Source organism: Ambystoma mexicanum, chromosome 5p (genome assembly GCF_040938575.1).
Source record: "Ambystoma mexicanum isolate Mex_15411 chromosome 5p, UKY_AmexF1_1, whole genome shotgun sequence".
Lineage (NCBI taxonomy): Eukaryota > Metazoa > Chordata > Amphibia > Caudata > Ambystomatidae > Ambystoma > Ambystoma mexicanum.
Window position 1 is genome coordinate 886,965,483 of NC_090930.1, and position 27,812 is coordinate 886,993,294.

At 49.5% G+C, this 27,812-nt stretch overlaps 1 protein-coding gene across 5 annotated transcripts in view; it reads right to left on the reverse strand.

The window, feature by feature from the left end:
- C5PH7orf57 (chromosome 5p C7orf57 homolog) overlaps window positions 1-27,812 on the reverse strand; it is a 709,483-nt gene that overhangs the window by 74,273 nt on the left and 607,398 nt on the right. For 2 of the 5 annotated variants that reach the window (XM_069613326.1, XM_069613325.1), the window contains one exon: window positions 23,231-23,336. The exons of 2 other annotated variants lie outside the window; for them this stretch is intronic. In XM_069613326.1, the coding sequence (XP_069469427.1) occupies window positions 23,231-23,336 (106 nt within the window). The remainder of the gene's footprint in view (window positions 1-23,230; window positions 23,337-27,812) is intronic. One more of the 5 variants, XM_069613327.1, reaches the window with a different exon arrangement.

Genomic DNA, 27,812 nt, shown 5'->3' on the forward strand with positions numbered 1-27,812 from the left:
TCGACGAAATCTTCACCCTTGAGGGGCACAGATGAATCCGACACGGGTCCCCGTTGATCGGATGTAGGATCGGTGGAGCTTGAGGCTCTTTTGACCGAAAGAATCGAAGTTTTTTGTGAAAAGCGCGAAAAAATAGCACTAACGCTCGAGAGCAATAGCACGAGGATCCCAACACATGAACGTGCGGTAAAAATCTGAAGATGGCTGCCAGAGGCGGTGCTTAGGTAGAGGGCAGTCATTGGCTGTGGTCAGTATGACGCAGAGACCAGTGATTGGTTATTACTACGAAAGACAGATCAGAAACGAAACTGATACTGGTTTTTTCTTTACCGAGGATTCCCAGCCTGACGACGGGGAATATTCATGAGCATGTGAATCCATGCCAGACCCCATGCTGGAGAAGTCTTTGACACAGTTGATCACCCAAGTCTATGGATGAAATTGCATCAATGGTGTTGCCCGTCTAACACGCCAGAAGTTATCCAAGATCTTTATTCAGGCACCTCAATGAGAATAAGAATGGACAGATCAGGCTTGTTGGCAAAGGAGATCCAAACCAATAAAGGGCTGTAACAAGGCTGCCCATTGGCACCAGACCTTTTCAATTTGTTTATTTCTGACGTCGATGAAACACTCACAAACATCAGGTGCTTGCTGCCAAAGATCGGAAGTGTGCTGATAGGACGTTTGTTTACGTCGATGACGTGGTCCTGCTGGATCAGACACCGGTAGGTTTGCCCCAACAACTAGAGGCCCTTCAAAATTACATGGAGATAAACGGTCTCAAAATGAATCCAAGCAAATCAAGGATTATGGCTTCTGGTGCACGTCCAGAGGACCAACGCAAGAAAGGCAACACTTGGCACCTAAGGGGTAAGAAAATCCCCCAGGTTACGTCGTTCACATACCTGGGAGTTTGTCTAAACCCGAGCAGAAGCGACATACCAAGATTGGACCTTTAGAAATCAAAATCTAGACATCTAGCAAGCCAAGGCAGACTGCTTATGAAAAGATGTTGCGGCTTTTCAGTAAACCCGCTTATTGCATTTTATCGCATGAAAGTGCTCCCAATCTTAACGTACGGAGTGGAAACCGTATTCTCGTTTCAGGCTGACAATTGGTCCCTGATCCAGGGGATATTTTAGAAGAGAGTACTGCGGGTCCCCAAAAGCTCCCCAATTCAGACGCTCCAAATGGAGCTAGGATTAACAGCAATGAAGACAACGCTAATTTGGAAATCCCTAGCCCTATACAGGAAATGTTTGGAAGCACCCGAGAGAGGAGGCTTTGCATTTCTAAGAGAAGCCTTATCTCAAAACAACAAAGTGACCTTGTCAGAGTGGCTACTGATCTGTGAAGTGATTATAATTGACCTGGGAGAAACTGATCAGTCACTACGGGAGAACCCTGACAAAATTAAGAAAAAACTGTACATAAAAGACTGGATCGACACACAAGAAGAGAGACAGGCTCTGAAACTTTATGGAAAAAACATTCAACGAAGCAAGGAAACTGAACTCGTTGCCGAAGTACCTTGATTTATTTCCGAATTGGTTCTTTAGGGACCAATACATGAGATTCAGATTAAACCTATTTCCAACTGAAGAGATACTGAGTCGCAGAAGAAACGGTTAAGCCAATGCCACGTGCAGATTGTGCCAGAAAGTCTTTGGTGGTGTCACTAAAACACTTGGTACTCTTCTGTCCAGCAATGAAAGAGAAAAGGACAAGTCTCATGACAGAATTTATGAAAAAACATGGCTGGAGATCAACAGAACAATGGTGGCAGGAACTGCTAAGGGGAAAGCAAATCCCGCTGACTTTGGCATTGGTGAAACTAGTGTTAGAAATGTTTAGAAGAATTAGAGAACTAAAAGCCAATTGACAAAGTACCGAAGTGAACAATGGACTTGTTAACAACGAATGTACATGTCATGACAAATGGCAAAAGGTTTACTATAATTTAGAACCAAATAAAGCCAATAATAAAAAATAAAAAAAATTGATAGTTGTAAGCGGAATAATTATAGGGTGATAGACAGAGGACCGAGGGGAATCCCCTGGCCCTGTTTTATACAATGGGGGCGATTCCCCTTTCATAAGGTTACTCCCTACCCCTGGAACCCTGCCAAGAAAGTACTGGTCTTGACAGCACCCGTTAAGGTCTGAAATGGGGAAGACAAAATGCTGTTATCTCATCTGACCCTCCTCACTGCCTGCTTCTGTTCCGGTACAATATTTTCACCTCCCTCTTGGATCAGGGACAGTGGGACCTACATATCCCATGAAGGCTTTTCTTCCTCCTCGCTTATCGTCCCATTGGGATACTGCATCTCACCTGGTGTTTTCCCATGAGTGCAACCCCGGATATGCTCCCTCGCTCGTCCACACCCAGGGTTGGGATCCAACAGCGATGGCCCTACCCTGGCCACCTGAATAGAGGATTCTCGGGGTCTACATGGGAGAATACCCCCAGGTTTCTCACAGTACCCACCCATTATTCTAATAACTTCGAGAAAGTTTCCAAAATGGCAGGCATGTCCTTCAAAATCCCAGTGAAAATGAACAGGGCTGCCATTTAGAGACACATCTATCACTGTGAAGTCCTGTGACAGACCACACACAGACATCGCTGATGATAAACACTTCTGGACACTTTTTGTGCTCAAAAAACCCATTTATCCCTCCTAACAATATGATGAATTTAAGTCAACTGTACCTCTCCACCATAGATCTTAACTAAAACACAAACAATAAAAAGGTCCATCCAGTATCTCAGAGTACTTTTTTGAAAAAAAAGGCATAACGGCACCTGGCTGACATTTACTCTATAATAACATATTCATAAAGCCACAACGTTGTTTGTGTTCTCGGGGAAAAAACATGAAATAAACAAGCACGTAGATGCGAACAGAGAAAACTACTCTGTTAGCTTTAGGGCAGCCAGGCTATGCAAGGATCAAATCAGGCCATTTAGTTACAGCTGAGCATCAGTTCATGTAGCCGCTCTGCAGAATACTTACTTTTTGACACTGACTGAAATTCTCGAATATATATATATTTAACAACTTTATTTCATCGAGAGAGAGTAAGATTCAACCAAGCATTTTTCTCATTGCAAAAAAGTACATAATGTATGGGATACATTACTCACCGTAATCGTATTTCTGATGCATGTATCTGCTTAGATTCACAAGATTTGCATAGGCTGACATCTAGTGAGTATTGCACATGAAGTTTTCGAAGATTGAAAAAAGCGACGTCGACAGGGCGTGACTGCAATACTATCCCTAGTGTGACATACCCTGTACCCATGATGCCTCACGCGTCCAAGTTCCTCCGATTGTTTCTGACAAGAGGGAGTGTAAGTTATAAGCGTGAAGCGTGAAGCGTAAATAGAGTCCACGAGGTGTAAAAGATTCATGCTTTTTTCGTCTTTCCGAGGCACCTTCTACTCCAAGAGAGGAGAAAGGGCGGACGCATGTGAATCTAAGCAGATATAAGCATCAGAAATACGATTACGGTGAGTAATGTATCTCATCTGAGGATTGTAGATCTGCGTAGAATCACGTTTTGCATAGATTAGCCAGTAGTACTAGTAGAAGGAGGTGGGTTATTACAAGGCAGTGCTGCAAAGAGGCTTCAGCACCGCTTGTCCCACCTGTGTGTCACCCCTAGAATTTGTGTCCAGACAGTAATGGTAGGTGAAGGTGTGTACTGAACTCCAAGTGGCAGCCTTGCAAATGGCATCTAAAGGAATGTTTGCTATGAAGGCTAAAGTTGCCCCAGTGCCTCGAGTTGAGTGTGCTCTGGGCTTAAAGGGCAATGTTCCCTTGGCAAGAGAGTAACAGAGTTGGATGCAGTTGACAATCCATTGGGAAATGGCCGCTTTGGAGATAGTTTCCCCTTCTCTTCCAGCGGCTACATATACAAAAATGATTTCTCTTTCTGATCAGTTGGGTCTTTAGAAGGTAGAACATGACAGCTCTGCGTACATCCAGTGAATGTAGACTTCTTTCTGCTGAGTTTGTTGGGTTTTGGAAGAATGCAGGAAGCTCTATACTTTGACATGGAATTTTGAGATGAATTTGGGTGAGAAGCGAGAATGTGTGCGTAGCACCACCTTGTCCTTGTGTATACCTACGAAGGGTTGTTGTACAGAGAGCTTGTAGTTCACTGACCCTTCTGATAGAAGTAACAGCTATTAGGAAGGCCGTTTTGTATCTAATGTGTTTAAGGCTGGCTTTGTGCATAGGCTCAAAGGGGGCCCATGAGCCTTGTGAGTACGACATTTAGGTCCCAGCCGGGAGTAGGATTAGAAATGGGAGGGTACCGTTTTTTGACGCCCTCCATTAAAGTCTTAACCACGGGCCCCTTCCACCACAACATTTTGTTCTGAGACGTGGTGTAAGCAGAGAGAGCCACTAGGTGTACTTTGAGTGAGTTCAAGACTAATTCTGAGTCACGTAGGTAGAGCAGGTAGTTGACTATATAAGTGGGTGAACAGTTGGTTGGATTGAGAGATCGTGTTCTGCACCATAACACAAAGCGTTTCCTTTTGTTAAAATAGCAGTGCCTTGTGTTAGGCTTGCATGCCTCCTTGAGTATTTCCATGCACCTTTGGTCTAGGTTAAGGTGACCAAATTAGATGACCTCAGGAGCCAAGCTGCTAAGTTAAGCTTCTGAGGACATGGGTGCAGCATTATTCCCTGATCATGGGTCAGCAGGTTGTCTGTGCAGGGTAGTTTCATGGAAGGACACAGGGACATCATTTGTAAGTGTGGGAACCAGGTCTGGCGAGCCCACATTGGAGCTATTAGGATCAGTGTTACTTGTTCCTGGTGTAGCTTGTGGACTATTTTGTTGTGCAGAGGTGTCAGGGAACAAAGCGTATGCACATTTCCCTGACTAGTTCACCAGAAGTGTGTTTCCCTTGGATCCTTTCTGGGGAAACCTGGACGTGCAATCTTGGCATTGCGCGTTTTCCCGGTTTGCGAAAAGGTCCGTCTCTGGGAACCCCTAGTTTGAGAAGATGTCGTTTAGCACGTCTATGTTTAGTTGCCATTCGTGCTCTGAGGGTAGCATTGTACTCCTGCTTAATACATCTAGCAAAGAATTTAGCTCCTCTGGAACATGTTGTGCCACTAGGAACATGTTGCGATGCAGTGCCCACCGCCAGATGTTCTGGGCTAGTTTGGCCAGCCCTGGAGAATGAACACCCCCTCGACCCCCATTTGTTTACATAGAACATGGCTGTGGCACTGTCTGTAAGGACTAGGACTTTGTGTGCTAGCTGAGCCTTGAGTGCTTGAAGTGCTTTAAGAATCGTTAGTTCGAGAAGGTTGATTTGCTTCCTGGTTAGCGCCTGTGTCCACAGGCAGTGAGCAGTGTGGTGCAGGAATTGAGCGCCTCACCCGATTATCGATGAGTCTGTCGTGAGAGTGGTCTTGATCGCTTGTGTGTGGAAATGCTGACCCCTTAGCAGATTGTCTCTGTTCCACCACAGTAGCGATTGAACCAGAGGTTGCGAAAGGAACAAGTTACTTACCTGTAACTGTTGTTCTCCAGCATGGGTCTGGCATGGATTCACATGCTCATGAATATTCCCCGTCGTCAGGCTGGGAATCCTCGGTAAAGAAAAAACCAGTATCAGTTTCGTTTCTGATCTGTCTTTCGTAGTAATAACCAATCACTGGTCTCTGCGTCATACTGACCACAGCCAATGACTGCCCTCTACCTAAGCACCGCCTCTGGCAGCCATCTTCAGATTTGGAAGCACGTGAAGTGGCAGTATGACCAAGTGAAGAGCCGCAGAGGGGTAGGCGGGAGGGTTCGCATGTGAATCCATGCCAGACCCATGCTGGAGAACAACAGTTACAGGTAAGTAACTTGTTCCTTCTCCAGCATGGGGTCTGGCATGGATTCACATGCTCATGAATACATAGCAGTACACACATGCACAACCACGGGAGGTGGCAAAGGCTCAACATTAAGCATCACATCAACTCAACATTAAGCATCTTACCTCCTCACCAGGCTCACCTCAGGCGAACAGGTTGCGCAGCACTGCTTGGCCGACCCTGGACTCCTCCCTGGAATCCCGGTCGACGCAGTAGAATTTCGTGAAGGTGTGCGTCGACCTCCACGTAGCAGCCCTGCATATGTCCAGCAGGGGCACACCAGATAGGAACGCCGTGGTAGCTGCGATCGCTCTGGTGGAATGGGCTCTCGGACGGCCAGGCAGCGGTCGGTTTGCCAACCGGTGACAGCACATGATACAGCCGGAGAGCCATCTGGAGATGGAAGCCTTCGAGAGAGCCTTCCCCTGATTGACAGGTCCAAAGTTCACAAAGAGTTGTGACGTCTTCCGAAAACCCTTCGTGCGGTCCACGTCGAACTTCAGCGCTCTAGCTACATCCAGCGAGTGCAAAGTCCTCTCAGCCGGCGACGAAGGCGACGGGAAGAACACAGGTAACACCAAGGGTTCGTTGAGATGGAAGTCCGACGGTACCTTGGGCATGAAGGAGGGGTGCGTCCTGAGCACTACCTTCGTGTCGTGGAAAGTCAAGTACGGGGCCTTGCAGGAAAGGGCCTGGATCTCTCCCACTCGTCGTGCGGAGGTGATGGCCACAAGAAAAGCTGTTTTCCACGATAGAAACTTCAACGGGGCCGAGTGCAGAGGCTCGAACGGAGGTCCCATGAGCTTGGTCAGCACCACATTGAGCTCCCACGCCGGGGCCGGAGCCTTCACCGGCGGGAACGATCTGAACAGTCTCTTCATGAACTCTTTCACCAGACGATGAGACCACAAGGACGTCCGCCCCGTGGTTCTGGTGTATCGGGAGATCGCAGCAAGATGAATCTTGATGGACGCGTGTGCCAGACCAGCTTTGGCCAGCGTCAGCAGGTACGGCAGTACTTGGGGAGCCGTAATCCGTAGAGGGTTAATCTTCTGTGCGCGGCACCAGACAGAGAACCTCTTCCATTTGTGTCCGTAGCATTTAAGAGTCGAGGACGCCCTGGCCTTTGCAAGAACCTCTCTGCAATCGGCCGGTATGTCGTATCCTCCAAACTCTAGCGCTGCAGGAGCCAGGCCTGCAAGTTCAGCGACTTCGGGTCGTGGTGGAGGATGGCGCCTCCTTCCCTGGAGAGTAGATCCGCGTCCGCCGGCAGCTTGATCGGCGGGGACGCTGACAAGTCCAGAAGGTCCGGGAACCATATCTGCCTCGGCCACGCAGGTGCGACGAGGATCATCCTGCACCGTGACCTCTTGAGCTGGTTGACGAGCCGGATTAGCAGAGGCAAGGGAGGGAACGCGTAGAGGAACAGGCCCTCCCAGGGGAACGAGAAAGCATCGCCCATGCTCCTCGTCTGGGGAAACCTGCTGGCGAACCTCCGGCACTTGGTGTTCGTCGCCGTCGCGAACAGGTCGATCTGGGGTGTGCCCCACCGTCGGAAGAGGCGATCCACCAGATCCTGCCGTAGTTCTCACTCGTGGCACGAGCGCAGCTCCCTGCTGAGTGAGTCGGCGATGGTGTTTTTTATCCCTGCCAGATGAAACGGCACCAGAAAAATCCCTTGGGCGACGGCCCAATGCCACAGGTCCTGCGCCTCCTTGGACAGCGCTGGGGACCTGGTTCCGCCCTGTTTCCTGATGTAAAACATGGTGGTGGTGTTGTCGGTGAAGATCCTCACCACCTTGCCCTTGAGGGACGGAAGGAAGGACCTGAGGGCCCAAAACACTGCACGGAGCTCCAGGACGTTGATATGCAGGGACTTCTCCGTCGGGAGCCAGAGTCCCCTTGCGTGCAGATTTTCGGTGTGCGCTCCCCACCCTTCCAGGGAGGCATCCGTGGTCACAGTCTCCTGGTGGGCTGGGGACTGGAAGTCCATGCCCGCCGTCAGATGCGCGCGGGTGCCCCACCACCGTATCGCTCGTCGGAAGCTCTCGTCGAGCTTGATCCTTTCCTCGAAGCTGCCCGTCGTCTGGATCCAGCGCGCATCCAGGAATTCTTGCAACGGGCGCATCCGGAGCCTGCACATGGGAATGAGGTAGATGCAGGAAGACATCATCCCGAGGAGGGACTTGATGGACCTCACTTTGGCCGCGTCGGCCACCAACATCCGTTGCACCTTGCCCAAGATGGTCCTGGTCCTCTCCTCCGACGGGGAGGCCAGAAGGGACACTGTGTCGAGCCTCGCTCCCAGAAACAGTGCGACTTGCGCGGGCACCAGGTGGGATTTGGCGTAGTTCACGGAGAATCCCAGGTCCGTGAGGAGTTGGACGGTCCTTGCCGTGTGGACCACGGCGAGCTCCCTCGTCTTGGCGCGGATGAGCCAGTCGTCCAGGTAGGGGTAGACGTGAATCCCCTCGCGGCGCAGCTGCGCCGCCACCGGTGCGAGGCACTTGGTGAATACCCTGGGTGCCGACCGTAGTCCGAAGGGAAGGGCTTTGAACTGGTAATGACGCCCTTGGACCACGAACCTGAGGAATTTCCGGTGCCCCTTTAGGATGGGAATGTGGAAGTAGGCATCCTCCAAATCCAACGACGATAGGAAGTCTCCTTCCTCCAGCTGACCCAGGACGTGCTGGAGGGTGACCATCCGGAACTTCTGCGCCTTGATGAACTTGTTCAGACGTCGCAGGTCTAGGATGGGGCGCCATCCTCCCGTCTTCTTCTTCACGAGGAAGTATCTCGAGTAGACTCCGGAGCCCCGAAGCCTCTTTGGGACGAGTTCGATGGCACCCTTTCTGAGCATCGCCTTTACCTCCAGGAGAAGTTGAGGGACGTGAAGTTCTTTCCTGGCCACGGGGGGGACGCGCGGGCACCTTCTTTGAAACTCGAGCGCGTGGCCCCGGGCCAGGGCGTCCAGCACCCAACGGTCGGTGGAGATGGACTCCCACACGCTGACGAAGCCCGCCAGCCGGCCTCCCACCGGGGTGCTTCGGTGGGGGCCCGACCCCACGGCCGGTTCAATCCTGCTTGGACGCGGCCTTGCCGCCTTGACCTCCTTGGCGACGACGGCGGGGTCCGCTAGACTTGCCTCGTCCTCTGTAGGCCTCTTGCGACGACGAGCGGGCCGCTTGACGGTAGGAAGCGAAACCGCCGCCGGAACCTTTGGAGGCGCCCTTGCCTCCGCCGCTCCGAAAGGGCGTCCGTCGTTGCAGGACTCCAAGGGCCCGGGCCGTCTCAGTATCCGCCTTGATGGCCTGAAGGGAATCGTCCACTGTCTTCCCAAACAGGTTGTTCCCGTCGAAGGGCATGTCCAGGACTCTGGTCTGGACGTCCTGCCGGAAATCCGTAGCTTTGAGCCATCCGCGACGTCGAAGGCAAACGCCGTTGCCCAGCTGGCGGAACCCGGTGTCGGCGATGTCCGTCGCCACGGTGATGGCGTGGTCCGAGGCCACCTCACCTTCCTGCAGGATCTCCAGGGCCTCCGCCCTCTTGTCGTCCGGCAGAAAATCCAGTAGGGGAGCTATCTTGTACCAGAGCTCCCTGTCATAGCGGGCCACAATAGCCAAGGCGTTGGCCGCTTTAATCGTCGTCGCTGCCGACGAGATGACTCTACGTCCCATAGCATCCAATTTCTTTCCCTCGCCGTCCGGCGGGGAAGTCGATGTGGAGGCCGCACCCCCCCCCGCTTTCTTCCTGGCTGCCGCGGAGACGACAGAGTCCGGGGTAGGCTGCGCCCGGAGGCACAGGGGGGCCGTGTCCGGGACCCGGTACTTCTTCTCGTACCGTCTCTTCTAGCTGGCGTCGTGGAAGGGTTCTTGAGGAGGGAAAGGCCCTCATCCCAAATGTCGTCCAACAGAGGCACTGAGAGGACCGTCTTCCTCTTGGCCTCGCGCCGCTGATAAAGGAAGCCTTCCTTTTTCTTCTCCTCAGGGCAGAGTTGGAAAAGCTCGGAAGCCCTGGAGATCATGGAGTGGAAAGATCCGATCTCGTCGGGCGGAGAAGCCCTGGTGGGAGGCGACGACGGAATATCCTCGTCGTATGCCTCGTCGTCCGTACCCGTCGCTGCCGTGTCAGTCCCCGTATCATCCCCTCGGGTGGACGGGGAGGAGGGCTGGAAGGGGCGCGACGGTTGAAAAGGAGGTGGTGGATGGATCCTTCTTTTCTTGGTAGGGGGAACACCAGAAGGTCCCGGTTCTGGATCCCCCGACGGGAGAGGTTCCTCCGTCGGTAACGGTAGCCTCGTCCTTATCTCGGAGCATAAGGACTGTATGGCCAACAAAATGGCCGCCGAGTTGTCTTGCGGCGCTGGCAGAGGGGAATCCGACGGGCGAGTAGGGGCCCCGTCGGTATCCTCGACGATGTCGTCGTCGTCACCTGCGTCGGGGTCCATTCCGACGGGCTGGCCTTCTTCCACGCCTAGGCCGTGGCTTAAGACCTCGATCAGCTCCTCTTCTGAGGTTGAGGCTGAGTCTCCGACGACGACGCCCTGCCCCCCCTTCTTCTTCCCCACGGAGGATTTCACGGGGGTCCTATCGATGGGCACAAAGGAAGACTCCCTCCGAGGAGGCAGGGAGATTCTGGGCCCTGAGGTCGCCACCACTGGTGCAGCCACCACAGGCTGAGCCAGGGCCGCCGCGACCGTTTCGATAGAGGGCTTGGTCGGATGGATCAAGGCCTTCACCACCTTAGGTGCGCTCACCGCCTTATCCTTGAGGGAGGGGGCACTGCCACGCTCCTCCTCTGCCTTAGAGCTCGACCGGGGCCTCTCCAGGAGCTTCGCCGGGTGCTCGGCCTTCCTCTTACCCGACCCAGAGCGTTGGCTCGTGGTTGATGGTGCCGGGGAGGGTGCGCCCTGCCTGGCGCCCGTAGAGCCCGACCGTTCGGCGCTCCCGGTGCCAGCGGACTCGCGGTGCTTGGCCTTATGTTGGGCCCCCGTCGCCGGGGCGCCCTCAAAGGTCTTAGAAGACCGCTCGGATTTCTTCTTCTTCTCGCCAGACGGGCTCTTACCCTCCAGCCAGTTGGCGAGACGTTGATGGCGGTCCTTCATGGTCCGTTCCAACATGTTGCCGCAAAACGCACAGTCCTTCTCCACGTGCGTCTTGTCCTCATGAAGGCAGTAAAGGCAGAAAGAGTGTTCGTCCTCCTTGAAGACGTTCTGCAGCTGGCATCCAGGGCAGACCCTGAACAGCTTTCCGGGCGTCGAGCTTCCCTTCTCCTGGGCCATCTCCGAGACCGGGCCTGAGAAGCTTCTGGATTCCTCCGAAGTGTAGCTCGACGAATCTTCACCCTTGAGGGGCACAGATGAATCCGACACGGGTCCCCGTTGATCGGATGTAGGATCGGTGGAGCTTGAGGCTCTTTGACCGAAAGAATCGAAGTTTTTTGTGAAAAAAGCGCGAAAAAATAGCACTAACGCTCGAGAGCAATAGCACGAGGATCCCAACACATGAACGTGCGGTAAAAATCTGAAGATGGCTGCCAGAGGCGGTGCTTAGGTAGAGGGCAGTCATTGGCTGTGGTCAGTATGACGCAGAGACCAGTGATTGGTTATTACTACGAAAGACAGATCAGAAACGAAACTGATACTGGTTTTTTCTTTACCGAGGATTCCCAGCCTGACGACGGGGAATATTCATGAGCATGTGAATCCATGCCAGACCCATGCTGGAGAACAACAGTTACAGGTAAGTAACTTGTTCCTTTCGCAACCTCTGGTTCAATCGCTTCCTGGTTTGCTTCCTGGTTAGCGCCTGTGTCCACAGGCAGTGAGCAGTGTGGTGCAGGAATTGAGCGCCTCACCCGATTATCGATGAGTCTGTCGTGAGAGTGGTCTTGATCGCTGGTGTGTGGAAAGGCTGACCCCTTAGCAGATTGTCTCTGTTCCACCACAGTAGAGATTGAACCAGAGGTTGCGAAACCACCACTACATTGTCCCACAACCCGCTTGCTTGTGACCACTGTTTTGCTAGCCATCTTGCATTGGATGCATGCGCTACCTGGTGTGAGGCACTAAGTAGATGCAGGAAGCCATCATTCCCAGCAGGTGCATTGCCTTTCGTACCGTCACTAGACGACCGGCTACGTACTGAGGTGTTTGGGCGAGCATGTTTTGGGCCCTCTCTCCGGAGTAGTAGACTAGTCAGACGTCTGTTTTGATTAGTGACGTCAGAAATTGCTTTAGTTGGCTGGACACTAGACTTGACTTCTTTTAGTTTATGGAGAAGCCCAATGTAACAGAAGATTTATAGTTTGCTGCATGTTCTGAAGGCACCTCTGTGGAGAGTCCCTGGTAATTAACCAGTCGTCTATATAAGGGTACACTGCAATGGACTGCCTTCGCAAGTGGGCGGCCACCACTGCTAGGACCTTTTTGAATACCCTGGGTGCTGATGCAATGCAGAATGGGAGCGCACCTTGAATTAGTAGTGCTAATTTCCCAATTTGAATCTGAGGTTTGTGCGCCGGCAACATTGAAATATGAAAGTATGCATCTTTCATGTCCAATGTTGCCATGTAATCCCCGATCTTCAATAGTGGGATGACTTCCTGCAGCGTTGTCATCCTGAATTTTTGAAGTTTGACATACGTGTTTGCAGGTCGCAGGTCCAGCACTGGGAACATTGTTCGATCTCTCTTTGGAACAAGGAAGTACATTGAAAATATACCTTGATTCTGTTCCATGAAGGGCAGCAGCTTAATGGCTCCTTTTTGTAATAGGATGTGGATCTCCTTGTTGAGGATGTGGAGGTGTTCTGAGGAAATTCGTCCTACAGGCGGTGGCTGGTGGCGAAGTGTTGTGAGGAACTCCACAGAGTATCCTTTGGCCACAGTACCAAGGACTCAGCAGTCGGACGTTATTCCCTTCCATTGCTGGTTGAAGAGTGTTATGCGAACCCCGACTGGGGACGCATGTGGCATGTCGATTGGAGGAAGTGGCTGCTGCACCCCTACAGGCTGTAGCCCTGCCTCGTCCTTTCCTGCAGCGAAACCCACGCTGTTGGTACTGGTAGGATGACTGGCCATGTGGGTTGTAAAAGGAGGCACCAGATGTGCTTGCTCCGGCCTGGCCTTGTTTTCCAAAGGGAATGGGGATTTACACCATTCCGCCTCTGTGATTCCCGGAAAACCGGGGTTGTAATGCCCCGGTAATTGCGGGAATCACGGAGGCGGAATGGTAATACGAGTCCGGCGGTAACCAGGCGGTTTTACTGCCTTGGTTACCGCCGGACTCGTAATGAGGCCCGATGTCTCGGTCGTCATGGTCTTGAAAGTAGTCGACCTCATCCGCTAGGCCGTGGTCATCGTGGACATCTACCAACATATCCTGGTCAGCCTGTGTGGACTGCATGCCCTCTTAAAGATACCTGTGAAGGCTCACTGGGTGGCAGGTTGGGGGTCGGGAGAGAAGGTGTTGACACTGAGGGAGTTGTAGGAGGCTGCTCAGCAAGCCTTGAGTGAGTAGGCAGCTCACTCATGAAGTCCACAAAGAATGAGATTTTGCCCATAGTGTCCTCAAACTGTGATTGAGAACAGGGGGGCAGTAGACAAGATAGATCTTGCCGGCTCTGGAGTGACCTTAGGGGCCACAGGAGATGCTTCCACCTGACAATCAGCTCCAGGATGTCTTCAGGCTCCCGAGGGAACTTCTTGTGGAGGGCAGAAGACAAAGATGAGGATTCCTCCTCATAACGTCCATAGGGCCGAGAGCCCGGTTTGTCCTGATGAGAATGCTCTTTGTGATGTTTTTCTCGAAAATGTGTTTTTTGCCTTTTCAGCGGCTGTTTCGGCATGTCCGCCTCAGCCGTTGAGGAGTGTTTGTGCATGCCCTTCACCGGAGTGTCTGTGTGATCGCCTTGTGGTAGCTGCGTAGGCGGAACCACAGTGGGCACGGTCAGCGTTAAGTTGGTAGGCGTCAACTGACGGCGTGCAGCCTTCCCTCGACATACCCGTCAAGGGATGGTTAGGGTGTATGTCCTTATGGGAAGTGTGTGTGTGTGTGTGTACACACCAGTGTCACCAGAGGCCTTGCTCATAGCAGTGCGATGTGACTGTTTTTCGAGGCTGGGGATTGGCGTGCAGGAACTAGATTGTTCCATGGTAGTGTCCTTGAGCTACAAATCAGAGTCTCGGCTGCCTTGGCCTTCGTGGTCCAATAAAAAAATCCCGGCGTCTGTTTCCGACCCCACCAACATGGTGTATGCCGCCCACCGCTTGGTCCAGCGCTCCTTTAGGGTCTTGGGCCCAAAGAGCTGGCAAGCCACGGAATTCGAGATGGTCACTCTGAATTTTCTGTTGCACTTGACAGAATTTAAAAGGGGCGCGCTCCATAGTGGAAGGCGGACACAAATGCAGCAGGACAAATGTAGCAGGGGCAGAACATTCTTTAACAGATGGCTACGTGCAATGCATATTTCCCCAATGACAATGCTGTAATTTTCTCTGAAGCAAGGATCTCCCAGATTTTATCAGACCTTTGGGATTTTCCAATTATGTGCCAATGTAATCTTTTCTGCCAATAGGTGGTGGGTAATGAGTGATGCCCCATTACCTCCAAGCGGATAGATCCCATCTCCCCGATCGCCCAGCAATATCACCAATGGGTCATTTGGAAACGTGATGCCTGTAATTACTTTAATATGTGAGAGGACCTCTTTCCAATAGGACTGAGCTTTTGGATATGGTAGTAGGTGCCTATCTGTGCAACCTCTCCAGCATGTTGCTGGGTATGCGCGGTTCGTGTTGTTGAGCAAAGCTGGGGAGAAATATTATCTATAACAATGTTTTAAATGCCATTCCTCATCAGTGGTGCAGCGTGAAGCCTGTCGGTTGTGTTCACAAATGTACCTCCAAGAGTTTATCAATCTGGCAACCCAGGTTTTGCTCCCATCAAATATGTTTTTACAAACTTTACTTGATGTCCACTCAGTACTTTTAGAAAGATGTGCTTTGTTGTGGAGAGAAGTCTAATTTGGTATTTTTTGGCCCTTCCCTCACCAATGCTAGTACTTTTTGCCAAATGTGTTTTGTGGTAGGAAATGCAGGAAAGATGGTTTCCATAATTGTATTCCTGAATCTCAACTGTAAAGGAGTTCCCAATTCCTCAGAAAATGCTCAATGGGCATATGAAAGAGAGGGAGGGTTTATGGTCTTTGCATCAAATGCATTTCATCGAAAATGGAATGCATCAAAACGTATGCAATGAAAAATGTTCCATCGAATTACCATACATACAATGCAAAGTGTTTATGCATCGAAACCCTAAAAGGGTTTAGTTGAATAAACACTTTACATTGTATGTATGGTTATTCGATGGAACATGCGTTACATTAAAACGTTACATGGAGCTGTCCAGTGCTGAAATCTTTAAAGTAATTCGGCACTGGCCAGCTTTATGTAATGTTTAGGGTCCCCCAACCCCACCCCCCTAACCCTAACCCAACCCTAACCCTAGTGTTAAAAACAAAAAATGTTCTCTTTACTTCAAAATCAAAATCCAACGAAATGTATTCAATGAAAGTGCATTTTGATGGAAAAAGCTTTCAATGAATACATTTAGTTGGATTTTAATTTGATGAAAGTATATATTTTCGATGGATAGACTAGATACCCTCCAGAAACATTGTTAACTTTATTGACATGCTGCAAAAGCCGTACGTGGAAGGGTTCGGGGGCAACCCTTTTGGGTTGAACTATTTTTTAAACTGGCAGAACTCAACCTATTGGTAAGGCTACCTGAAACCAGGTGTAGTTTAGATTTCATTTTTGAGTCACCCTTTTTCTTTTCTGATAACCCCCTATCACATTCGGTCTAAGAGTGAGGGCAGTCATGGTTTTGGACTTACGGACATCGACAGCCCTTAGAAGCATCAGTTGAGGGTACAACCCCCTTAGAGTTTGGGCAAGGTAGGTATTAGACCAACCCCACAAAGTTTGACAATAAAGGTTTTCAAACCGTTACTTTTGAGTCTGTCTCTCGAGATACCATGCCCGTCTCACACCTTCATCTGAATAAATATCCTGTGGCTGGTCCTCCTGAGAACTGGTGTAGATTTGGGGACTTCTGGTGGACCCCACAATAGTCCAGGCAGGGAGCAGCATAGCTCTGGTGGTCTTGGGCAACAACTCCAGAGCCAAAGGCATCTCTCTCACCAGGTGAGAGTCCTTTGGAAAAGAGGCTATGACGGGAGCCCGCGGGAGCCAACCCGGAGCTGTCGTCGATGGGATCGTAGTCGGGACCACCGACGGTGGTCTGCGAGGTGGAGAGACCCTGTGCATGGTGACAGTTGACGTGGTAAAGATGACGATTGTTGACAAACTTGTTACCGCTGTCTAAATACTCGTTTTTGACTTCGTCGATGGGGCGGTCGCCGACAGGGCAACGATTCTGGTGGACGAAGTTGTCGACGTATCCTTAAAAGAAGAGCGCTTCGATGATGGAACAAGTTACTTACCTGTAACTGTTGTTCTACAGCATGGGTCTGGCATGGCTTCACATGCTCATGAATATTCCCCGTCAGGCTGGGAATCCTCAGTAAAAGAAAAAATCAGTTTGTTTAGTTTCTGAACTATCTTTCTACTAATAACCAATCACTGGTCTCTGGGTCATACTGCCCCCAGCCAATGATTGCCCTCTACATAAGCCCCTCCTCTGGCAGCCATCTTCAGATTTGGTAGCACATAAAGTGGCATTAGGACCAAGAGAAGAGCCGCAGAGGGGTTGGAGGGAGGGTTCGCATGTGAATCGATGCCAGACCCATGCTGGAGAACAACAGTTACAGGTAGGTAACTTGTTCCTTCTCCAGCATGGGGCCTGGCATGGATTCACATGCTCATGAATACAAGAATACATAGCAGTACACACATGCACAACCACGGGAGGTGGTAAGGCTCAACATTAAGCATTTCAACAAATCAACATTAAGCATCTCTTACCTCATCACCAGGCTCACCTTCAAATGAACAGGTTGTGCAGCACTGCTTGGCCAAGTCTGGACTCCTCCCTGGAATCCCGGTCGACGCAGTAGAATTTCGTGAAGGTGTGCGTCGACCTCCATATAGCCGCCCTGCAGATGTCCAGCAGGGGCACACCAGACAGGAACGCCGTAGTAGAGGCGGTTGCTCTGGTCGAATGGGCTCTCGGACGGCCGGGCAACGGTCGGTTTGCCAACCGGTGACAGTGCATGATGCAGCCGGAGAGCCATCTGGAAATGGAAGCCTTGGAGAGTGCCTTCCCTTGGTTCACAGGGCCAAAGTTCACAAACAGATGTGATGTCTTCCGTAAACTCTTTGTGCGGTCCACATAGAACTTCAGAGCTCTAGCCACATCCAGCGAGTGCAAAGTCCTCTCAGCCGGCGACGAAGGTGACGGAAAGAAAACAGGCAGCACCAAGGGCTCGTTGAGGTGGAAGTCCGACGGCGCCTTGGGCATGAAGGAGGGGTGCGTCCTCAGCACTACCCTTGTCTAGTGGAGTGTCAGTTATGGCGGTTTACACGAGAGGGCCTGGATCTCTCCCACTCGCCGTGCAGAGGTGATGGCCATAAGAAACGCTGTCTTCCATGACAGGAATTTCAGAGGTGTCCAATGCAACAGCTCGAATGGCGGACCCATGAGCCTGGCCAGCACCACGTTGAGCTCTCAGCGACAGCAAATATGGCAGCACTTGAGGGGCCGTAATCCGTAGAGGGTTGATCTTCTGTGCAGGGCACCAGACGGAGATCCTCTTCCATTTAGGTCCATAGCACTTAGAGTCGAGGAAGCCCTGGCCTTGGCAAGTACCTCCTTGCAGTCCGCCGGGATATCGTAGCCTCCGAACTCTAGTGCTGCAGGAGTCAGGCCCGCAGGTTCATTGATCCTGGGTCGTGATGCAGGAACGCGCCTCCTTCCCTGGCGAGAAGATCTGCGTCCGTCGGAAGCTTGACTGGAGGGGATGGGGACATGTCCAGAAGGTCCGGGAACCATATCTGCCTCGGCCACGCCGTTGTGACAAGGATCATCCGGCACCGGGGCCGTCTGAGTTGACGGATGAGTCGCAGTAGCAGCGGCAACGGCGGGAATGCATAGAGGAACAGGCCATCCCAGGGGAAGGAGAATGCATCCCCCATGCTCCCCGGCTGGGGAAACCTGCTGGCGAACCTCTGGCACTTGGTGTTCGTCGCAAACAGATCCATCTGGAGACTGCCCCCACCGTTGGAATAGAAGATCTACTTGATCCTGCCGAAGCTCCCACTCGTGGCAAGAGCGCAGCTCCCTGCTGAGTGAGTCGGCAACAGTGTTTTTCACTCCTGCCAGGTGAAAGGGTACCAGGAACATCCCCTGGGCTACGCCCCAGTGCCACAGATCCTGCGCTTCCTGCAACCTGCACAGACGCACAAGGTAGATGCATGATGACATCATGCCGAGCAGGGACTTGATGGACCTCACCCTGGCTACTTCCATGGTCAACAGCCGTTGTACCTTGCCCAGGATGGCCTTTATCCTCTCCTCCGATGGCTCTCTTGTCATCTGGGAGAAAGTCCAGGAGGGGGCGATTTTAAACCAGAGCTCCCTATCGTAGCGGGCCACGATAGCGAGAGCGTAGGCCGCCTTAATGGTCGTCGCTGCCGACGAGATGACCCGTCGTCCCATGGCATCCAGCTTCTTGCCCTCTCCGTCTGGTGGGGAAGTGTAAGAAGATGCCGTCACCCCTGCCGATTTCTTCTTGGCCACCGCAGAGTCCACCGAGTCCGGGGATGGCTGCGCCCTAAGGCACATAGGAGCAGAATCTGAGACCTGGTACTACTTCTCATACTGGTCTCTCTTCGCAGGGGTCGTGGACGGGTTCTTCAGAAGGGACAGTCCCTCGTCCCAGATGTCGTCTAACAGTGGGACCGAGAGTACGGTCTTCCTCTTGGCTTCTCGTCGCTGATAAAGGAATCCTTCCTTCTGCTCTTCAGGGCATAGCTGGAAAAGCTCTGAGGCCCTGGCGATCATGGCATCGAACGAGAATTTCTTCGGGAGGGGAGGCCCGGGGAGGAGGCAATGGGAGATCTGTTCAATCGTCTCCGCCGTTGTCCGTTCCAGTCGTAGCCGTCTCAGTCTCCGCATCGTCAGTCGTTGGAGGGGATGGAGGTGAATGATGGAAAGGTGGGGGGGTGGACGCGCCGCTGGAGGGCTCCCCGAAGGTCCAGGCGCCTCTGGTTCGTCCGTTGGCGGTAAGGGCAACCTTGTCCTCATCTCTGTGCACAGGGTCTGCAGTGTCACCAAGATGTCTTCTGACCTGTCCGGCAGTGTTGGTATCGGTAGCAACTGGGGTGTCGGCAGAGGCTCCTCCGGTTCCTCGTCAACCTGCCGTTCTTTGTCGGCTCCACCCTCGCTCTCCACGTCTGCCTTGTCGGGATCCTTCCCGCAGGCCCTGACCTCGTCGAACCTCTTGTCCAGGACCGCCTTGACGACTGACAGTTCGTCCCTTTCTCTGCCCCGGGCTTCACAGGGGTCTTTTCGATTGGCTGGAAAGACGATTCCCTCCGGGTTGGCAGTGAAACTCTAGGCCTGGAGGCCGTCTCCACTGGCGTCGCCTCCGCGGGCTTCGCCAGGGATGCCACGACTCCTTCAATCGAGGCCTTAGCCGGGTGAATCTGGGCTTTCACGACCTTTGGCGCGTCAGAGGCTTTCACCGGGGGGGGGGGGGGGAGAGCTTTCTCCGTCGGGATCATCCGGGGCTTCTCTCGAAGCTCACCTGGGTTCTCCGACTTCCTTTTCACCGAGCTGGAGCGTTGGCTCGTGGTTGACGGCGTCGGTGACATTGCACCCGGCCTGGCAGCCGAGGAGTCCGAACCAATGGCATACCCGGTGCCCGCGGACTCTCAGTGCTTTGCCTTCTGTTGGGCCCTCGTCGCCGGAGCGCGCTCAAAGGTCTTAGAAGACCGCTCCGACTTCTTCTCACCCACTGCTGGGCTCTTCGCCTCCAGCCAGTTAGCAAGTCGTGTACGACGGTCCTTCATAGTCCGAGCGGACATCTTCTTGCAGAACGCACAGTCCTCCTCCACGTGCGACTTGTCGGAGTGCAGGCAGTAGAGGCACCGGGAGCTTTCATCTTCCTTGCAGACGTTCTGCAGTCCACATCAGGGGCAGATCCTAAACAGATTGGATCCAACGGGCGTCAAGTCTACTTTGTCCTGGGCCGTGTCCACACGGGGTAGGCCTCAAAGATCTTCCAGAATCCTCCAAGAAGTGAAATTTGACGAAAAATCGCCCTTGAGGGGCGTAGAAATTTCCAAAACGGTTCCCCGTTAATCGGAAGAAGAATCGGTGGAGCTTGAGGCTCGAATTGACCGAAAAATGAGAGTAAAACTCTTTGAAAAAAACGCAATATGCAGTAAAAGCTCGAGAGCTATAGCTCGAGGACTCCCAACACTTAAACGTGCGGTAAAAATCTGAAGATGGCTGACAGAGGAGGGGCTTAGGTAGAGGGTAGCCATTGGCTGGGGGCAGTATGACCCAGAGACCAGTTATTGGTTATTAGTAGAAAGACAGTTCAGAAATGAAACAAACTGATTTTTTCTTTTACTGAGGATTCCCAGCCTGACGACGGAATATAGTCATGAGCATGTGAATCCATGCCAGACCCCATGATGGAGAACTGTGTGTGTATGGTGTCAGCGATTTCCTCGCAGACAGAGGTAACCCACCACCCGATAGGCTAACAGTCAACAGGCCGGTGACCGACCCTTCCCAGAATGTGGTCCCGCAGCCGCAGAGACCACTGACGAAAATGCTGATCGAGTGTGGGATCTCGCCTTTTTTTGGATCTTCGCAGAGGAAGCATACTCAAAGGACCTCTACCTCTTCCTATTAGAGGGATTATCCTCATGGTGACTGCCCGTCATGGAAGAGGCATGCTTGCACCCGGAGGCCGGGTCAGAGGCCTTCCCTTCCTCGATCCAAGCCACTAAGCTCTGGTGGCGAACCTTCTTGGTCTTCATCGAAAAGGATAGACATATGGAGCATCCGTCCGCGTCGTGGTCCGGGTGTAGACAAAGGTACTTGAGGAGCCGGTCCTCGACGAAGATGTTCTTCAGGCTGCAGGTTTCACAGGCCCTAAAGAGGCTCTTCTTCGTTGCATCTGCCATGGTCGAAGTGCAGACCCAAGCCTGGGCCTGTTGGGGCCACGGGCTGATGATTTGACAGTTATTGCAGCTCTTTGCCAGCAGCGTGTCCGCGCTGTTGGTTGTCACTGTGTGACGGTGAACGAAGAAAAAAAATTGAAGATTTCTTCATAAAAACAGCAAAAACAGGAAAAAACCTACAAACTTTGAGGGGCGAAGCACGAGGAATCGCAACACTAGAAACGTACGGTAAAATCTGAAGATCGCCACCAGGGTTGGAACTTAGGAGGACAAGTGTCATTGGCTTGGGGCAGTGTAACCCAAAAGACAATGATAGGCTATAGAGTTTAAAGCAAAACTGCTTTCTTTTACCAAGGATTCCCAGTCTGACGACAGGGAATATTTATGAGCATGTGATCCATGCAAGACCCCATGCTGGAGAATTTCTACTGATGTCAACAGAAAGGCCATGATACCACAACATGCCACTCGTTTATCAGCTATTAGTGTTTAGTGGAAATCGCTATCTCGTGTCTCCCAGTGTCTGAAGAAAGTCTACCCACTGTGAGGAGTTCTCCGATTGTAATTAAACATGGTCACAACTAGGCTTTTGGGTCTGCGTTATAAGCCTATGATCAAACAAAACACACAGCACTTACCCTAGATGGCCAACTTTCTGGGACTGATAAAACCATCTAGGAGAGACAGTGAAATGTAGGCTTTTGTCGTCATCAATTACAATACACTGTTTCTTGGGAACAAGGCAGTCCTTGGAGATCCACCTACATTTTTCAGACTTACACATTAACCAACCCGATTTCCCTTTTGTCTAAATCCATTATCTTTAGCTGAGGGATCCCTACATACACTTGATGTATGCAGAGCTGGTCATTACTACTTAAAGTGAACCAAGGAAAGCCAAGGAACAAAACAGCTGTCTGTGAATTAGAGTCCAGGAAACACATGCCTGACAGCTTCCAAGAAATGTATTTCAAGATGCATAGTGCACGTTGTTTCCTTACACTATCCGAAAGCAAGTAAGTCAATCTAAGTAGATTGAGTGCCCATTCCTTTGAGGACAAGTGGCTATTCCTGCTATTCTCACAAATACCCCAGGTCCTGAAATGTGTAACGCAGCAACTAGGATGTCTGACCCCATGTTTCCAAAGCATTACTGCTTACATTCAAATGTGAGGGAGGATTCAATGTATTCATGGAGGGGTACTTGCATGCAATCCTACATTTTTATCATGGGCATCTTAATTAAATTCGTAAACAGCCCTCCCTTCTCACAATGAATCCAGGGCTAAAGAGTATGTTTAGCTTAACATGTACCCTTTTATTGCTTTCTAACAGAAAAATAAAGAGGCTAAAGTATTACTGCACTGCAGAACAAGATAGTCGTGAAGCTTGGCTGTCTTAAAGCAGCACATTTTCTCTGGTCAAATCTAGGTGCCCATTACATTCACTGCTCTATTATTTTCTAAACGGCACAGACATTGTCATGTCCGTTTAAAAACAGCAAAAATATGTTTTATGGAGATGTATTTGTTTTTAAATCAATGGAAAGCCATAAAGGCGCTATATAGGATTAGTTTGTTTTGAAATATAAAAATTAAACTGACATTAATAAGTGTTCAGAGATCGAGCTCACAGACAAAGCTAGTCAATGTTTCTGGGTTTAACAAAGACACCCATGATAGAGAACTACTATAGGTTTAAGAGTATCTTATCCTTTAATTGTTGCCTCCAAGAAACTGGGGCCCCACCAAATGACAGAAGTGTGCATAGGAATACCCTGGAGGCAGAATACAAGACCAAGAAAAAGAATATTTGAGTTGGAAAAACAGGATCTAAATAGTGCAGATTGTAGTTTAAGTCATCAATAAAGCATTTAACTTGTAATAATGGAAAAATATGAAAGTCATTGCTTCTGGATAATTTTCCTCTGGACACTTTCCCATCATGTTTGGTTTCATGATTGGTTAGTTATTAATAATCGATGTTGACAAATGTGGGTTGTTAGTAATTAGTGGAATTTTCTAAAATTACGGATGACTGCCTAACTAATGCCTCATTTGCCTCCAGAAGGCAACCACCTGTGTATGGTTAGGAGTGGGATAGCCTACATGCCGAGTTTGAAGTGTGACTTCTCAGGCTGGGAACCTGCTTCAGGTCAAAATTGAGACCTTGGTTTATCCTTTAATCTTGCATTTGATTTTCTCTTTTGTGAAGCTGTACATGCAGATTTCTGCTTCGGTGCTTTTTTCTCCTTGTACTCACTTATTGCAGTATCTGTTTGAACGACAAACAAGAAGAGACCCTTCATTTACAAATACACATTACATGGAATCAAAAGATTAAATGCTAGAAATAGAGCAAAATATACAACCATATTTTGACCACCATATGTTGAGTGTAAAAATTAGAGCGCTACACTTATCCAGAAAGAAATAATCCCTAACAATTGTCCTCACTTTATTCCATTTAAGATAAAGAGAGATTGTGTATTACAAATCCAAGCTATGAGCATAAATAGGAGCTACAATACGCAAGATGAACCAGTTCCTACCTCAGGAAGTTCAACAAGATATCTGTGAAATAGTACTTATGCAATCCCAATGAGTAAAACTATGAACAAACCACTAAATGCTCTCGGAAGATACGGCTCAAGCAAATGTGGTTATTAAGAAAAACATTACTTACCATCAATAGTGTTCCTAGTATTTTTAACAGTTTCAGTCACGTGCTAAGCATTGTTGGCCATCTAGTGGTTTGGATGGAGTATTACATAAACTGAAAGTTGAGCATCAAAAGGGCTGTTTTGTAACATTAAGTCTGTACTACATGTACAGAATATTGCCATTGTTCCTCCAAGTTAATTGCTTCAGGTGGTTTATGTTCTGCATTTGTCTTATGAGATTAGGGGTGTATATAAAATGTTTATACAGTCTAAAAAAAACAAGCAATGCTACAATAATTTACTGCAAACAGCAGACTTATGAATAGAATGGCTCACGTATTCCCAGTTACTCCTGCTCCCTACAGTGGGGTACACGGGTGGGCAGGCACATATTATTAAAGAAACATTAGCAAACATCACAAACTATTACTGGTAAATAATGTTGGTATTCTGGGGTTTGTGAATCGGTTTTAGTTTCACGTGCCATGCATAGATCAGTGAGCAGAATTGGGGAATGGGTAGTGTGATGAATCCTGCGGAATCATCACGAAACCCCAGCCTAAAGTCTCCTCCTCCCATGTGTTAGGGACAGGCAGCTGCTATGTGATCCTAACCCTGGGGGAGGAATTAGGAGGGGGGATCACATGGGAGGAGATGGCTGTCAGGGGAAAGTGGTAACTCAGTTAGGAGAGAAGCAGTGTTCCTTTTCGAAAGATGAGATTTCCCTAATGCCCAAATATCTAAAGGCATGTTGTCACGGAAAAGCCCTCTCTCCCAGAATTACCCAAAGTAACAAGTATGAGTAGACCCTTTTAACAAACATGAAATTGGTACACGGGGGGTGATTAATATTAAAACTTCCAGTAGTTATGATTCTACCTTATGTTTAGATCTCAGATCCAAGGAAAGAATATCAACTCCTTTAAAACCCTCCCTTATATGTAGATCCACCCAATCAGATTGGAATAATTTAAGAAAGAACAAACAAGAACATCATAGTACTGACATGAGGAAGAGGGACCCAGAGTTAGTAAACTGTTGTGAGCGGTCTAGTCATAATGGCCAACACCTGAACGGGACCCTTAAACATTTAAAGACCTTTCAGGTGCAGGCGAGGAGGGAAGCAGCAGGGAGAAGCAGCAGCTGAATTGTCGGTGTGACGGCCGCAGGACGCCGTGTAGAAGGCATAGCAGGCGATCGGGACTCCTCGGTTATGCAGAGGAAGCGCAGCGGGAAGCAGTATTGAAGACAGACATCCCGTGAGAGAAGCTCTCTACACACTGAACTGCTCCAGCATTGGATTTTCACCAGAGAGCGCACAGAGCTGCAAAGCGCCATTGAAAGTCTGCACGAGTGGCAGCAGATCGTCAGGAGCTGTCAGACGCAGTGGGGGTCCTGAAGAGCAAAGCAGCTGAAGCAGAAATAACGGCCAGTCAGAAGGAGAACCCAAGGCATACCAGTGAGTTGGCCAGAAGCAGGGGAGCCTGGGGCGCTGCAAAGGAGGTTGAGGTAATAATAAGTCTTTTGAATACCGAACTATTGAATTAAGGCGAACAGGGATTAATAAGGGAATAATATAACCCACATTGTCAAAGCCAAAGGAAAGCGATAATAAAGCAAAGTGGACACAACTCTCATAACAAGTGATTTCAAATAAGGAAACTTTGCAACCCACATTGCCAGAGGAAAGTGAAATGCAAACAAACCGGGTGCAACTCTCCTAGGAAAAGATATTCAGGGCTAGAGAATGATAACCAGAATTGTCAGCAGCCAAAAGCTCGAAATTAAAGGCAGCAGGAGCAAAGCCCTCCTTGTAAAAGGGATAAAGGCGGAGAGAACTGTAACCTGCATTATCTATGGCAAATAGACCTAACAAGAGAATTGTTATCCTTTTGTGAAATATCAATTTTTGAAGACGATGTAAGCCAATTGTGCTGGAAGTCAAAAGACCAACCAGGAAGCAGTTGCTGGTTCAAATCTCCCCATTGATGATTCCAGGGTGGAGAGTTTGGAACAAACCTTACCACAGAGTACAAATTGTAGTAGTAGGAGTGTTATCCTTGCAGGCAAGTAAACCAGGAAAGGGACCAATTGTAGTTAGTCCTGGAAGGCGAGTATACCAGAAAGAAGAAGATGATGATGATGATTTAAGGTTCTGTGGTTGTGGTAAAAAGGTTGTGTTGGAAAAGAAGTGTCAATTCCATCATCTTGCTTTGAAAAACTGTTGCATAAGTGAAACTTTTGCTTTTGTATGCGCCATCCTGACGAAAGTGATATAGAATGAATCATCCTGAATCAGCCTGACTAAAGTGTTATGTATAAAGAAGAAGTATGACATGCTAACAATTGATTGGCCTTTGAAGAAACGTACATTGGCATTTGAATTTTGAATTCATGTTTAGAGAAAAAGACTTTCGGTTTAACAAACAGGAGGTTGTGGAAACATTAACAATTGCTTTGAACTGTGAACAAACCTTTGAAAGCTAGATAGTAACTTTGCCAAGTGGATGATTATATTGAATGGAAAAGACTTTGTATCCTATATTGAGAGGAACTTTGTTATTGAACAAAACTTTCTTGAAACTGAACTTTGTTCCAGAGGATCTCGAATTGATCCAGGGGAAGGGAATTCAACCCTGGTCACAAGGATTCATGATTATAATGTTTCAGTGTGAATTTATATGTTATTTTGTGGAGTTTAAAACAGCCAAACAATTCCTATATAATTTCTGCGTGTAAATAAATGTGAGGGTCATACTTTTTGGACATTAGGTTGTTTTTCTTTAGTCTTAGTTTATTAGGTAGGGATATCCTTGTTAGGCTAGGGAAAGATAGGTGTTTGTCTCCCCCCTTTTTATTTAACAAAGTGGCAATTTGTGAGAAAGCTCTACCTGTGCAGTGGGTCTCGTATTTCTGACCCCTCTCAGTAGGTTGTGCTTGGTACAATTTTGATTATGCTTTTAATGCAGCAGTTGGATTGTGTGCAGCATGTACATGTCATACTGTTTTGAACTGTTCCCATGTATCAGCCATCCATCTAGGTATGGATATACATGCACGACTTGCCTTTGTAGATGCGCTGCCACTAACTACAACACCTCTGTAAACACTGAGTGCTGACATTATGCCAACACGCTGTACTTTAAACTGATAGTGCTGTGCAGTGCACAGCATTATAGGTTTCAATGTAGGTACCTTTAATTGCAGGTATTTGCAGTGTTTGGGGATGTGTACATGGAAAAATGAAAGAATACAGTTATGTCTAGGGTGGCCATGTAATCACCCACATGAAACTGAGGAAGTACTATGCACCCACCACTTCGATAATGATAGGAGGGGTTCCATTTGTCCAAGTCACTTATGTGGCAGAGCTGCCTTTTGTGGTTCAACCCCCACCCCTTCTACCCTTTCTCGTTTTATCCTGTTTGTACAGTAATGCCCCTGCGGTTAGTGGGATCAACTAAGCTTGTTGCCATAAACTTTGTGGAGTCTGGAAGAACTGAAAGGCCTGATATCTAGTGGCATGCTGGGTTCCAAACCCTGTTGTAACCAAGATCTTGCAAAATGAAATGGCCCCCAGTGTGTGCATTGTCTTGTTCAGCTTTTTTATTTTCTAGCGTCTCATCAATCGGTTTTTCCAAAACAAAAAGGTTCACACTGTCGACGGAAATTTTTTAAATTATGGCTTCCATCTCTGGGTAAAACACTGATAACCGGAGTTAGGAGTACTTGCAGTCTCTCCTGTGTCAATGTGCTTTTGATGACCGTACATGAGGCAAGTTGACACTTTTGAACTATTGGCCCGGCTAGTGCCCTGACATTCAGATGATCGTATGATGAATTTTGCCCCTATCATACTGACTTAGAAGGGGTGTGGAGGTGTGGCATTTGCAATTACAATATTGCCATTTCTTTCTTCAGAGCGTGCTTATACCGGCTTTGCTAATCTGTCTGCACTTTTGTGGTTGATGCAGCTCTAAATGGAAACATAGGAGGAACATGGAAAACAAAGTAAACACCACTAGCTCTTGCAGAACAATCTTACCTCGCCAAAACCTAGTTACAGGTGTGACCAAGGCACAACATTT